Genomic DNA, 15,068 nt, shown 5'->3' on the forward strand with positions numbered 1-15,068 from the left:
CAGTAAAAGGGGCCTGAAGCTGCCAGAAGCCAAGGAGGTTTCAGTCTTTAGCAGTGGCAGCAGCAGCTAGGTGGCAGAGAAAGCCACCCAATCTTGGTAAAAAATTGTGAAATACACTTGTGAACAGAGCGTGGAGCAGGCAGAAGTAGTAGTACAAGTTTAATTATAAGGAAAAATACTCCTTCCTTTCTCTCCCACCACCCTTTTTCCTCCTACTGTACAAAAAAAAACTTGCAAGCCTTAATACCAAGTTAGAGCAAACCTTCCCAAGAGATTTTAAAAAAGGACAAAAAAATAGCACAAGATGGAAACTAACACAATTCATGGAATTTAAAGAACAAACAGTCCCCCTCCCTTTCAGAAAGTAGTTCAAATGCTAAGAAGATCAGGTGGTGGTGATTGAGGTGGTGGTGGGTATTGATGGTCTTTTGGGTCTTTAGTCGTCACATTCGGCAAGTCTATAGTAGCTGATGAGGAGTCTGTAATTGTTGAGTCTCCTTGTTTTGAGCTTGGTTGCTTAGGAAGCTCGGTCAGAATCTGCACAACTTCTCGCATTGTTGGGCGTTCGATGGCTTGTTCTTCCACACACAGCATTGCAACATAGAATACGTGCATCACTTCATGGAGTGGAACTGATGGGAGTCTTGGATCAAGGACTTTCAGAACTCCTTCCTTGTTTGAGTCTGTCATTTTTCGAACCCATTGAACTATATCCACACCATCTCCAAATTCCCCTACCGGTCTTCTGCCGGTAACAAGTTCTAAGAGAACTACACCGAAGCTGTATACATCACTCTTCTCGTCAACCTTGAGCGTGTACGCATATTCTGAAACAAGATAATTGGGTTGATTAATCAAATCCCATAAATGAAATTTGAAGCACCATAGGGTCAAATCAAACAAGCTACATATCAACTTCATGAATTTTTTATTTTTTTTTGGAGTGATTGTGAAGGGTCTAAGTGGAAAATATAAGAGGTGTAATAGTAAAAAAATCATTTGCTTTGTGTACTTTTGAAGCTGACTACTACTTGATTATGAATGCGAAACTTGGGAGACTGACCAACAGTTAAACCCACAAAGACTGATTAAGATTTAATTGCACATGTCTTTACTGAATCCCAGAGGTTGAAACAGGCCAAAGTACAGTAAAAAACTTGATACTTATAAATGCAAGATCTGTAGCCAAATGATCAAGGAGTCAAATGTCATCTAGGAAATTCAAGATGGCTATGACACAATAAAAGTCTTGGAAAATGAAAAATGAAACGGCTACATCTTAGACAGAACAAAAAATAAGTACGAACATAAATGAAATGAATTCCAAGAAGTAATCATACCTGGAGCTATATATCCATAAGAACCAGCAATTGCAGACATGCATTCTGATGTGCCCGAGTCTTGCAAGAACTTAGCAAGACCAAAGTCAGCTACATGAGCTTCAAAGTTGGAGTCAAGAAGGATGTTGTTTGACTTCACATCACGGTGGACAATCAACGGTGAGCAATCATGATGAAGATAGCAAAGGCCTTTTGCAGCTTCAACAGCAATTTTATACCTTGTATCCCAGTGCAAATGGCCTCCTTTCTTGCCATGTAGAACCTCACCTAAGCTCCCATTAGGCATGTACTCATAGACCAGAAGATTCGTCTCATGGTTCGAACAGAAACCCAATAGTCTAACAATGTGCCTGTGCCTAATCCTTCCTAAAGTCTGTATCTCAGCATTGAATCCATGATCATGAGAAGACCCTCGGCTCATAGCCGGTAGCCTTTTAACAGCAACTTGATCACCATTAGGCATTGCACCTTTGTAAACAATCCCTGCACCTCCCTTACCAATGATATTATCCTCTTTCAAGCAATCAAGAACATCATCAACAGTGAAGTCCAAGCGCTGGAACGCAGTCAATTTCCAAGCACGAGACTCACTAGCCTTCTTCAATGACCTTGCTTTAATTATTGCTGCAACTGCAAATGCAATCGAGCAAACAAGCAAGCCAATAACAAGCAAGAGCTTCAGAGAAGCAGAAAGTGGCCCCTTCATATGTGCCTGGTGGGTTCCATTTGCATCCCCATCTTTGCAAGGACCCAAATACGGACCACAAAGATCAGGATTACCCAAAAACGAGGTGTAATTGAAATAACTAAACTGACCGGTACCAGGTACCAAACCAGTAAGATTGTTGTAAGAAAAATCAACAGAGGTTAAGCTCTGCATGGTAGCTATTGATGAAGGAATGCTACCCACAAGATGATTCCTCGACAGATTGAGGTAGTTCAGTATTCTCATACCTGTGATCTCAGTAGGAATCGCGCCCGAAAGCTCGTTTCGACTGAGATCAACAAATGTTAGCAGCTTGCATTGGCTAATCTCAGGCGCAATTTGTCCTGAAAATTTGTTAGAGCTGAAGTCCATCTTTGAAAGTTGTTGTAATTTTCCGATATCCAATGGGATTGGACCAGAGAAGTCGTTCCCGTCAAGGAGCAGCTTTTGAACACCTGAGAATTTGCCTATACTTGGAGGCAAAGACCCGGAAAGCCGATTGTTTGAGAGACTAATCTGGCCAAGTTTCATCGCTATTTTATCACTTACTGGAAACCCTCCGGTGAGAAGATTATCTTGCAGCTCGACTTGGGTCAACTCCGGTAACCCAAAAAGCCCCTTTGGAATCGAACCATTGAGAAAATTCTCCCCCATCCGTATTCGACTTAAAGACTCGCATTGCCCCAGCGATTCCGGAATCGGCCCAAACAAGAAGTTGCTGAGCGTAATCAAGGTCTGTAGCCGATTACCGGAACACATATTAGGAGGGAGATTTCCGGTGAGTTTGTTTGAAGAAAGATCTACAAGCACAAGATTCCCATTTTTACCCAACCCCACCGGAATGCTTCCAGTGAAGTTATTCTCCCACAACTGCAACACCTCCAACCGCGGCAAATCGCCGATGAACTCTGGAATCGCTCCGTGAAGCTTGTTTCGGAAAAGATTCAACAGCGTCAAGTTCTTGAGTTCGGCAAACGAACTTGGAATTTCCCCAGTAAGCATATTGTTAGACAAATCCATGGATTTCAAGCTCTTCAAAATGCCGAGCTCCTCAGTTAACGACCCAGAAAGGCCATTCACTTGAAGGAACAGAGTATCTAATTTCTGCAACTTCCCTATCTCCTTGGGTATCTCGCCCGATAACATGCAATTTGCAGCATCAAACCGGACTAACTCGGACAAGTTGCCGATCTCGGGCGGTAAACCACCTTCATAGCTATTATAGTATCCAATATAGAGCTCCTGTAACTTGGTTAAGTTACCAATTTCAGGCGGAATGCGACCCACCAATTCATTACCAGAGACGGCTAGATACTCCAGATGCTCCCATTTTCCATACTCAGGTGGTATATTCCCGGAGAAGAAGTTTCCACCCAGATGCAAGTGACGAAGATTGGGCATGTCAGTGACGGGCAAAGGCAAGTCACCGGTCATATTATTGTTATACAAGTCAAGGACTTGCAGATTTTTGAGCTGAGAGAGTTGAGGTGGGAAGGTGCCATTGAAAATATTGTTAGAAAGGTTAAGAAACCGAAGGCCAGAAATGACAGAGAGCTGGGGTGGGATGGGGCCGGAGAGCTGGTTGGCGGCGAGGGTGAGTTGTTGGAGGAAGCGAAGGTGAGCAATATCAGGGGAGAGAGTACCGGAGAGGTTAAGACTGGAGAGGTCAAGGGAAGTAACGTGACGGCCAGTAGAGTCACAGGTAACACCATGCCAAGAGCAGAGAGAGTTGGCAGAGTTCCAAGAAGCGAGTGCAGATTGGGGATCATCAATGGCGGATTTGATAGAGAGAAGGGCCTGGTATTCAGACATGACACGGGCTAAAGAAGCACAGATTTGGAGGTGAAGGAGGAGGAAGAGGAGAAGGAGAAGCCTCATTTTCGCTCGCTTTTCTTGAAAAAATGAAGGATTTTTGCAGGGTATTGAAGGAAGAAAAAAGAAGAAGGGAGGATAAGGAGCAAGGAAAGAGTGAGAGAGAGGGAGAGAAGTGTAGGAGAAGAAGAAGGAGAGGGTTTAGATTTAAATATTTGTATTGTAGTGAGTAAAAATTGCCAAAAAGTTTCATTTATTTTGGTTTTGGATTCTTATTGTTCGTTAAATTTGGGGGGAACAATTGGATTCCAGATTTTCAAGCAATATTCACTTTTTAATTTCTTTTTTTTTTTATAAATTTAAAATAAAAATTAGGGATAATATTTCCACCACCCACAATTACTATTGTTCAATATTTAAATTAATTTTAATTTAATTTTTTAATACTATAGTTGGGTATGCTTAGTATTGAAGATTTTATAGTTGGGAGATAAGGACAATAATTGAAGAGGATCAATAATTGTTCATAAATTAGGTTTGCTCCAAACCATAGGGAAAAAATAAAATTAAAAAATAATAATAAAGACAATATTTTTCTTTAACTTATATTGGCATTAAATGCTTTTGCATTTGGCAATGGTGTTGCCCTTTTGCTTCTTGTCTTCATCCATTTTTGTTTTACATTGAATTTTATACTTTTGAAAAAATTAGGAAAAGGTAAATATGATGAATAATTATTTTTAAAATGTTGTTTATTTTAAGGTGTTTTTTAAAATTAAATTTTGTATTTATTGAATAAAAAGTATTTTTTAAAAATAATTAAAAATATTTAATCTCATTAAAAAAAATAAAAAATATACAAAATAGCTAATATTTGAAGTGGATTTGTAGATCAATGGTGGCCCATTAGATGTTTTGCTTTGGATCCTATAAAAGGGAGAAAGCTTTTTTGATCAAGAAAAAGTTTTTATTTTTATTTTTTATTTTTCTCTTAATTCTATTTAAAAAATAATAATAAAAAGTGTGTAGGGTTTGGTGCCATGGTCAAAGGGTGTATTTAGGGATTTGATTGGACATGATCACATCAGTAAACATGCATATTTACCCTTAAAATTTAACCCTATTTACTGTGTTTAACTATTCATTGATACCTTTATACAGTCTCAAATCTCTGTTGATTATGATCTAATCAGTGGGCCAGGAGGAGACACAGACAGACACGATCCCACTCACGCTCACACTATTCTCGGTAAAAAGTAGGTCCCACACTAATGCAAAGCAAAGTATCACCTTCAGGCTTCAGTGGACAGTGGGCCACATCAAAAAATGGGATGATATCAAGTGGGACCCTACGTATGTGACTATACCATACACTCTATATAGTATACTCTGTGTGTGTTATTTAGTGTGACACTGTAATAGAGTAAAAGAAGGAATCTTCACCGCCCGAAGTTCTCAATTTTTCTTTGCATTGTTTTGGCATAAATTTATAAAAGTAGTAATAATTAAATAAAAATAAATAATTTTACAAATTTCTATTTATATTTTAAATTTAATTAACTCAATCGTTTATGATTAGTATTAATTTCATTTATGAATATTTATAAAATCATATTGATACAAAAAGAAAAATTAATTTAAATATAAAAAAAGTAAACTGTGAATGACTATATTTAAATAATAAGTATTAAAAATTAACCAATAAAACATTTTTGGGTATTATTTATAAAGAAAAAAAGAGAAAAATAATTATAATTGGTTTGTAAATTTGTATAATCGGATATGCGAAAATTGAATTATTACGTATTAAAGCATGATAAAAATTTAAAAAAGGTGGACAAATAAAGGAAGGATAAAATGATTTATAATTATTAAACAGAAATAATTTTGTTGGTGGGTAAAAAAAAAAGTAAAAAAACTGGTCAAATCTTGTTGACTGACAATGGGGAGACACGAGAAGTAGTGTTTGCATAGAACCCCACCTCTCTGTCTCCTTTTACCTTTGCATAATTACACGTCCCGTTACTTGAAATCACCATTATACCCTCAAATATTACCCCAATTCACAATCTTCTTCTCACAAAAACGAAAGCCAGTCGGCCAGTCAGTAGTAGGGACGCTGAGGTGGTCCCATTATCAAACGGCAGCGACTTTGCTTTCTGCAGAGAAAATGACTAAAGAGTCCTTCCACTCACAGGCGATCAGGCCACGCCCAGAGAAGGGCCCCCCTTATTTGGGCAGCTAGCTCATTTTCCCCTAATTATATAAATTTGTGGCTAAATTCTTATATATATATCTATAACAATTTAGCGATTATTTTTCATAATTTTTTTTATATATAAATTAATTTTTCACATATAAATAAAATCCATCTCTTAACTTTTTTAAATAAAAATTAAAAATTAAATAAATAAAATTTGAAATTTATTTAGATATATTTATAATGAGAATAAATTTATTAGTGTATATTTCTTAATTTTTATAAGTCAAAGAGTTAGAGTTTTTAAGATAATGTATAATGATGAGTTTACCCACGTTGGATAAAAGATTGAAAGGCAATGATTAAGGGTGTTAATTATAAGTGTAATCCAAATTAAAAGGAAGGTTCTTTATGATTAAAATTGAAGGTAAATGGTGGTGGGATAATGTAACTGTCTGTCTTTGGGTTCTCAATTGTCACCCCATTTTTGGATAATCATAGGTTTGGATTTTAGACTAAGATTTTTAGTGTACTAAAATTATAATTACGCATGTTGCCTCCCATCTATCATCTATTTAATTATTACCACACTAATTATAATTATTAATGATGTTTTCTTGAATTTTTCATTCATTCTATCATCCCTTGTATTGTTACAAATATATAAATACATAATTTTTAATAAAAAGTAATTTAAATATTTAAATCGCTTATATTTATAATGTTATTTTACTTTAATATTTTTTAGCATATTATTTATATTGAATAACTCGTTGGGAAAATTAATTATCAAAAGACTAATTTTGGCATTATAAATGGTTAAATTTTAAATTAAATTAAATTGAATTAATTTAAAATTTAATTTAATATTTTAATTTTAATTTATATAATAACATTTTATAATTTTAAGCTAGATTATCGTGAGTTTGGAACGAGCAAAATGATTAAAGCAAAAAATAAGAAGAAATTGCGGGGAAAGAAAGGTGAAGGAGCAGAAGGGTAGGAGCACGAACAGATAAAAAATAATTATATTTTTAATTTTATTGTAATTATATTTTATATTTTTTATTAATTAAATTTTAATATTTTAAAATTATTTTAATTAAATTATATTATTATTTATATCATTAAAAATTAATTTTGATATTAATATTATATCAGTATATCAATAATAACTTAAAAGTTTAGAATATAATTATAATAAAATTAAAATTATAAATTTTTTTAATAATTATTTATTTCATTAACAATTTTTTTAAAAGATAAACGAATGAAGATTAAATTTATAATTTCAGATTGAATTACATATTCTTTTAGCTATTTAATTAAGTCAGGTTAAATAATTAAATATTTAATCTATATATTATTATTATTATTATTATTTTATGTTGAAATTTATTTTAAATATTAATATAATTTAGAAACAAATTGTGAATGAGTATTATATTTGAAAGTTAAAAAAATAATTTAAAAAAATATTTTATTATTTTTAATATTTTTAAATTAATCATGTTATTATTTTATATTATTTTTTAATATTTCAAAAACTAATATATTTAATAATGTTATTTTATTAATAATAATTTTAAAAATAATATTAAATAGTAAATATATTAGAGAAATTTTAAAAAAAATCTTATGATAATAATTTTAATTAAAATAAAAGTAAAGTAAATTATTATTATAAAATTATTGATAAAAATAAAAAAATTAAATAATAATATAAATAATATTTTTTAAATATATTTAATAATGAAAAAAAAATAATTTGATAAATTTATAAATCTTCAATTATATAAATAACGATAAATTCATTTAGTTGAATATTAAAAAAATAAAATTATAATAAAAATAAATATATAATTTTTTACAATTAATTTTAAATTTTAATGATATATCTTTCTTGTTATAATTTCGTTAAGTTTTTAACAGTAAACAGTAGATGAGTTCATTTATAATAATTTTAAAAGATAAAAGTTTAATTAATTAAAAAAATATAATAAAATTAAAATTAGATATATTTTTTATTATTAACTTTTATTATTATTATTATTACAAAAGGATAAGAAAATTTCAAAAATTGTATCGGGAACGCAGACGGAGGAGGAGAGATTCCCTGATTTCATGTGTTGTTTAAAGCTGTTTTTACTTAGAATTAGAAGACTTTGGGCGTTAAAATCAACATTATTAAATGTAATTAAAATTATCCCTAAACCCAAAGCATTCCCATCCCAGAAAACAAGTTGCATCTTCATTCTCTTTTTTTTAGTGCATTTAATACAAGATAACAAAGATGGGGAGGGAATTCTTAAAAATTTGTTTAAGATATAATTGGATTAATGGAAAAAATAGAAATATAAGATATTTCTAATTAAAACAAAATTAAGTAATTTTAAAATTTTATTTATTCTTTTAAAAGAAGAAATGAATTTTTTTTATGCTTAACATGGATATTGAATAATAGAAAATTTCATTGAAAAGCAATTTTTAAAACATAGTTTTAAAATATAATATATTTTATGTGAAATAAATGGAAAATTAATCTTAATTTCTATAAAAAATAACTCCACAACACTTTTAATCATAAATAAGAAAACTCACGTTACCATTAACGCAACCATTTTAAATTGTTACTCTATATACTTAATTGCAATTAGAGTTTGAAAATTACTCTGTTTGCTAAAAATAATATAAGAGTTTATTATTTTTTTTATCGAATAAAAAGTGCAGCTAAAATTATAATTTTATTAAATATAGTAAATCTTTATTAGATAGTGATATGACTCGATATTCGTCCAAAATATGTTACATGTTGGTAATCTATTGTTGATCCATGTGGCAACACCCTTACACCTAAGGTACATAGACGTTATGGGTTAACCACTTATGATGTAGAGATAAGGTTTAAGATACATAGACGTTATGGCTTAACCACCATAACCACTTATGATGTAGAGATAAGGTCAACTGTAAGAAAAATGTCTAGTTCAGTAAAGGCTGCTTGTAGAGCTGGCCGAGTATCTTAAAACAATTTATTACCATTGAAGGACATTACAAAGCAAATCTATAAAATACCTATTATCACATAGAATCTCTTATTTACTAGTCAGATTTTTTAGAGACACTACTAATTGACCATATTTTTTTATAGTATAAAAGCAACCTAGATACAGGTTCAAAGTACGCATTGTAATGCACTATTCTCAAACTCAAGTTCTCTATTTATACTCGCCCTTCTTGAAAAATTTACTGATCAGAGCATTGAAGTGATTATCTCTAGGTGCCTACCATCTCACATTCTCCTTTTGCAAATTGAAAGGTCATGTTCAACTCTTTTTTTATCATATCATTTGGTTCCATTGCCGAGATCCCAATAATTTCTCTTGTTCATTTGGGATAAATCCGGCTTAGCCTTTCCATTTACCTCTTCACTTAGAATCCTTTTCATTTCTCATACTTTACTTTTAAAATGGCAAAAAATTTATAAGTTGTTGCTAAGTTTGCTGCCAATAGGGAAGCCATCGTGTCCTCCACCCCTAACAGTGGACATGACACTCCTTTCATGGTTAATGAGATAGACCTCAATAATTTAAACAATGAGCAGATGATGCAATACATTAAAAAGCTGCGGACAACTCTCGAGGAATATAAAGTTCGGGAGGAGGCCTTATTCATGGTCCTAGAATAAGAGAAGAAGCTTTCTTCAAGACCCTAAAGACCCAGACAAAGGCAATTCACATGTAGTCTAAAGGAAATGCACAAGTTGAGGATGAGAAATCATCGGACAATGCCTCAAAAGACGTTGATTGGAAGTTGGTTCATGTTGTACAAATGTATCAGAAGGAACAAGAGAAAGATTATGCTCTATATGATGCCTCGCTCCTATCAGAGGAAATCCTCGCAGAGACCTTTCTCACGAAATTCAAGCTACCTAGTTTGGATAAGTACAACGGGACAATAGAAATTATACCAACATTTGAGTCCAGGTTCCATCAATAGCTTTACTCAGCTTGCTATTCTTTTTAAATCTAAATTATTACATGCATACCTCCCAAAAAGCTCTCATCCGACTTGCATAAAATTCGGTAGGTGAGGGTGAGTCTTTAAGGAGTTGTATCTCATGTTTCAACGCTGAGACGATACAACTTGAAGAGTTAAAACATGAAATAGCCTGTGAGGTGCTAAATAAGGGAACTCGTAATATAAAGTTCATGGATTCATTAATCAAGAACCCAACGACCACCTATCAGCAGCTGATAGAAAAAGCTCAAAAGTACATACAATTAGACGATGAAATCCAGGCTTTAAGAGAGGATAAGAAGATAAGTCAGAGTAAAGCCTAGAAACAAGAAAGGCGAGACTATGAAGAAGATTGGAAGAATTATTCCATGTCACGAGGGAGGGAAGAACGAAGTAAGTATAGGAATTATACTCCACTAAATGACTCACGCACACATATCTTGATGTGGATCGACAAAAACAATAAAGAAGTCAGATAGGCCGCCAAGCTTGACCTAGACAAAGCAAGCATGCAAGACAGAATAAAGTATTGTTGATTTTATGAAGATCATGGACACACTTCAGAAGAGTGCAGGTAACTAAAAGACGAGATTGAAAGACTCATTAGAGATGAAACTTTGAGGAGGTTTGTTAGAAAATATAGAGAGGAAAGGAAATCAAAATCTAAAGTAAAAATACTGGTCAATTCTGATGACAATGAACCTGTAGGGGTTATCCATATACTTGCAGGGAACCAAGTGACAACAAAGAAACAAACACTTACCAAGATGAGCATTTATAGAAATAAAATCTCACAGATATTCAACGCCCGAGTCAAACTCTGATGCTTTAATATAGAGGATGTAGCCTTTGAACGGTTTAACGTAACAAGCGGAGATGTTGTGTCTGGTAGGTTAGGCGACAATTAGAAGGAACCATACAAGGTCTCCAAAGTTATTCGTCTTAGTGCTTATAAGTTGGCCAAGTTAGATGGCTGTGTCACTTAACTTTCCTAGAATATTTGTAATTCACGAAAAAGTTATCAATAAAGTTATGATGTATTTTTCAATTCTTTTAGTGATTGAACTAGAATTATAAGAAACGATAGATTATCGAAAGCGAGTAAACCGCTAAGCGAGTCTTTGGGTGTTATTTTCAAAAGACTAACTAAATACAAGTTTCTACCAACAAGCGCCATAAGGCAAGTAACCTCTAGGTGAAGTTTCGAGTGTTAGTCCCAAAAGATAATAATTAAAGGCAAGTGTCTACCAACAAGCGCCACAAGGCGGATAACCCCGAGGTGAGCCACAAGGGGGGTAATTGTCAGGTGAGCCATAAGGTTGGTAAATGCCAAGCGAGTCAAAAGGCGGATAACTACCAAGCGAGTCAAAAGGCAGGTAACCACCAAGTGAGTCTTCGGGTGTTAGTCCTAAAGATAATAATTAAAGGCAAGTTTTTACCAAAAAGCACTACAAGGTAGGTAACTGTCAGGCGAATATTTGGGTATTACTTTTAAAAAATAATAATTAAAGGCAAATTTCTGCCAAGAAGCGCCACAAGATGGGTAATCGCCAGGCGAGCCACAAGATGTGTGATTGCCAGGCGAGCCACAAGGGAGGTAACCGCTAGACGACTTTTTCGAGTGTTAGTCCCAAAAGACAATAATTAAATATAAGTTTCTGCTAAAAAGCGCCACAAGGCAGGTAGTTGCCAGGCGAGCAATAAGGCGGATAACCGTCATGCAAGTCTTTGGGTGTTAGTCCTAAAAGACAATAATTAAAGGCTAGTTTCTACTAATAAGCGCCACAAGGCGGGTAACTAACTGTCAGATGAATCTTCGGGTGTTAGTTTCAAAAGACAATGATTAAATTTTTTTTTTTACCTAAGGCCACAAGGTGGAAAATTGTCAGGCGAGAAACTGGGTGTTAGTACCACACTATTATTAAAGTTTATTTTTTGCTAAGTAATCGCCACAAGGCGAGGAACCGCCAGGCTAGTATCCGGGTATTAATCACATATTATTAAAGCTAATTTTTTTCCAAGTTACTTTTTTGCTGTCAGATGGTGTTTTGAGTGCCGACTCTTAATAACAATTAGCAGAAATCCAAAATCTGGGAAAAATGAAGAAAAACTAAATACATTGCATTAAAAAGAGGAAAGTCAAGAAAATGAGAACAACCCATCCCTCCAAAGGAAAGATTTATATTACTGATATGACGACTGGTTTTAATGAGTCTCGAGAAGCGAAGCATCCCAGACATGTGAGGCAATATAGGACAAGAAGCTAATTTAGTAGCACCATGTGTTTAGGTAATGTATGCCAGCTACAGACTTTCGAATGTGAAAGAATCAAAGATTTATAGGGGAGCTTTTAATATGACTCAGTACTCGCTCAAAATATATTATATGTTGACGACCTGTTGTTGGTCCATGTGGTGACACCCGTACACCTAAGGTACATGAGTATCATGGCTTAATTACTTATTATTTGGAGACAAGATCGACTGTAGGAAAGATGTTCGGATTAGCAAAAGCTTGCTCCATAGAGCTGGCCAAGACTCTTAGAATAGCTTATTACCATTGAAGGACATTATAAAGTAAATTTATAGAATACCTACTATCACGAGATCTCTTATCTACTAGTCTGTACCAGTCGAATTCTTAAGGACACTACTAACTATTCCTCTTTTCTTACAATATAAAAAGCAACTTGGATATAGGTTCAAGGTACGCATTCTAACATACTCTTTTCAAATTCAAATTCTCTATTTACACTTATTTTTCTTAAAAAGTTTATTGACTTGAGTATTAGAGTGATTATATCTAGATGCTAACCGCCTTACATTCTCCCTTTATAGATTGACAGGTCATATTCAACTCCTTTATAGTTATATTATAGTAAAAAAGTGGATTTTTTAAAATAATTTTAAACAATTATTAATTGTTACTCTAATAATATTAAAATAATAATTATTAAAATATTATTATTTAAATTCTAAAATATAATAATATTGATTACAGAAAAAAATCAAAATATATATCATAATTTTCTTTTCAAATAAAGTTATAGGCCAAAGGGGACATCCCAACCATCTCCATTAATACCCACTTAAGTTTGTTTCTCAAGCCATGGAAATGGTAGGGAACCCTCAATTATCATTTTAATTGGATTTTTTTAAAAAGAAAAAGGAGCAACACAAATTTAATGGCATGGATTGATTGCTCCTAACACTACATGACATAAAATGGGTTCATCATTAATTTTCTTCTTTTTAATCCACGTCTTGTTATTGTGGGAGTAATCCATATCTCATAAAAACAATTAAAGCTGCTTTAATCTCTTATGTCTGCCTTTCATGTTTAATTAAACTCATTAATTAATGTTAAGATGCATCAACTAAAAGTAATTAGAATGATCAATGTTTATCTATGCTCAAAATTTAATTATATATATATACACATATATACACTATAATTAATATATGATATATTCGTAAATATATTCTCATAAAAATTCAATTTTTCTTGGGAAAGTTTATTTCTTATAAATAAAAGAGGAAAAGCACCGAATGAACTAACTAATTTGTCAATATATATATTTTTTAATATATTAAGTTAAACCATTATTGATTTGGTTGTAATACAACACTAGTTTTATAAAATGAAATATTAATAAAATTAGCATTAACAAAAGTAATTTGATGGTGATCAAGCGATGTTACTAATAGATCCACCTTAAAACATTAGAAAAATAAATTCATTACATTTCAAAATGATGAACCTTTCCTTCTACAATGTCTTAAAAAAATGGTCACATTTATGATAAACCTAATTTTTAATTTTTCTATAATACCCATATAAATGCCCATTTTCTTAGATAATAAATTAGTATGCTAAAATTATATATATATATATATATATATATTTATATATATACCATTAATCCTTCAACCTGTATAGAAAAAAGCAATTTCCATAAAGAATTTTATGCCTTTATGATGTAATTAATTGTCAAAAAGAAGTATCAAAGTGACTAATTTATATTATCATTGATGTAACATCCATCAAAAAAAGTTATAAATTGTCATCACAAGATAAAAAAAACGTGGTAGAAATCTGACAAGTGGAAAACACAGTCTCGTCTGAGAAAAAGGAGACTAATAATTTAATACTCAGATCACCGTCATGACTAGTCCATTCCCTCGATAGGCCGAGTCTTAGCACAAAATTACTGTTATCAGGCACACCCCATTTCGCTTGAGAACACAGGATTACCAACTTATTAGCTGACGATATCTCTTATCGAGTAGCCGACAATGTTTCTTATAGAGAGTAGCTGGCCACATCATCGCCGGATTCTCAGGAAATGTTATGTATATCTCCATCTACTTGCAGTATAAAAGGAGAGCAATAACAGAGATAAATGTATGTTATCTCTAATACTATAAAAGCTTTGAGTCATCTATTGTATTCTCTCTATTTTTCGAGGTACTAACTTGAGTATCGGAGTAGCTACTATGAGTACCTACTACCACCTCACGACTCCTGTCTTGCAGGTTTTAGCCATCCACAGCACGATATTGCTCCTCCTTTATACTGCAAGTAGATGGAGATAAACATAGCATTTTCTGAGAATCCAGTAATAATGTGGCCGGCTACTCGATAAGGGACATCGCCAGCTAATAAATTGAAAATCTGACAATCTCAGACGAGATGGGAGTATGCCTGATAACAGTAACTCTGTACCAAGACTCGACCTATCAGGGGAATGGGCATGTCATGACGGTGATTCAGGTGTTAAAGTGTCCGAGTCTCCTTTTTCTTGGGCGAGACCACGTTTCCCCCTTGTCAGATTTCTTCCATGTGTCCCTTATTTTGTGATGACAACTCATAACTTACTTTGGGCGGATGTTATGTAACATTAGAGGTCCCTCCACTAGTCTTATTTTCTTCAAATTCGAAAGGGATATCTTTTACCGAGGTCTGAGACACGTGGCTCCTCGGGATTGGC

The 15,068-nt window shown here is 33.1% G+C and overlaps 1 protein-coding gene across 1 annotated transcript; it reads right to left on the reverse strand.

Moving 5' to 3' along the window:
- Positions 1-131: 131 nt before the first annotated feature.
- On the reverse strand, positions 132-4,060 carry LOC110628130 (leucine-rich repeat receptor-like serine/threonine-protein kinase BAM1). Its single transcript, XM_021774636.2, has 2 exons — positions 1,341-4,060; positions 132-827 (listed from the first exon to the last, which is right to left on the reverse strand). The coding sequence occupies exons 1-2, from the start codon at positions 3,922-3,924 to the stop codon at positions 370-372; spliced, it is 3,042 nt and encodes a 1,013-aa protein (XP_021630328.1). The 5' UTR covers positions 3,925-4,060; the 3' UTR covers positions 132-369.
- Between the last annotated feature and the right edge of the window lie 11,008 nt (positions 4,061-15,068).

The sequence above is a fragment of the Manihot esculenta genome, chromosome 12 (genome assembly GCF_001659605.2).
Source record: "Manihot esculenta cultivar AM560-2 chromosome 12, M.esculenta_v8, whole genome shotgun sequence".
Lineage (NCBI taxonomy): Eukaryota > Viridiplantae > Streptophyta > Magnoliopsida > Malpighiales > Euphorbiaceae > Manihot > Manihot esculenta.

Excerpts from the sequence above, each read along its gene's own strand:
- LOC110628130 (XM_021774636.2), bottom strand. The coding sequence starts at position 3,924 with ATGAGGCTTCTCCTTCTCCTCTTCCTCCTCCTTCACCTCCAAATCTGT. Across the intron at positions 828-1,340 it reads TTATGGATATATAGCTCCAG|AATATGCGTACACGCTCAAG; the intron begins GTATGATTACTT and ends ATCTTGTTTCAG.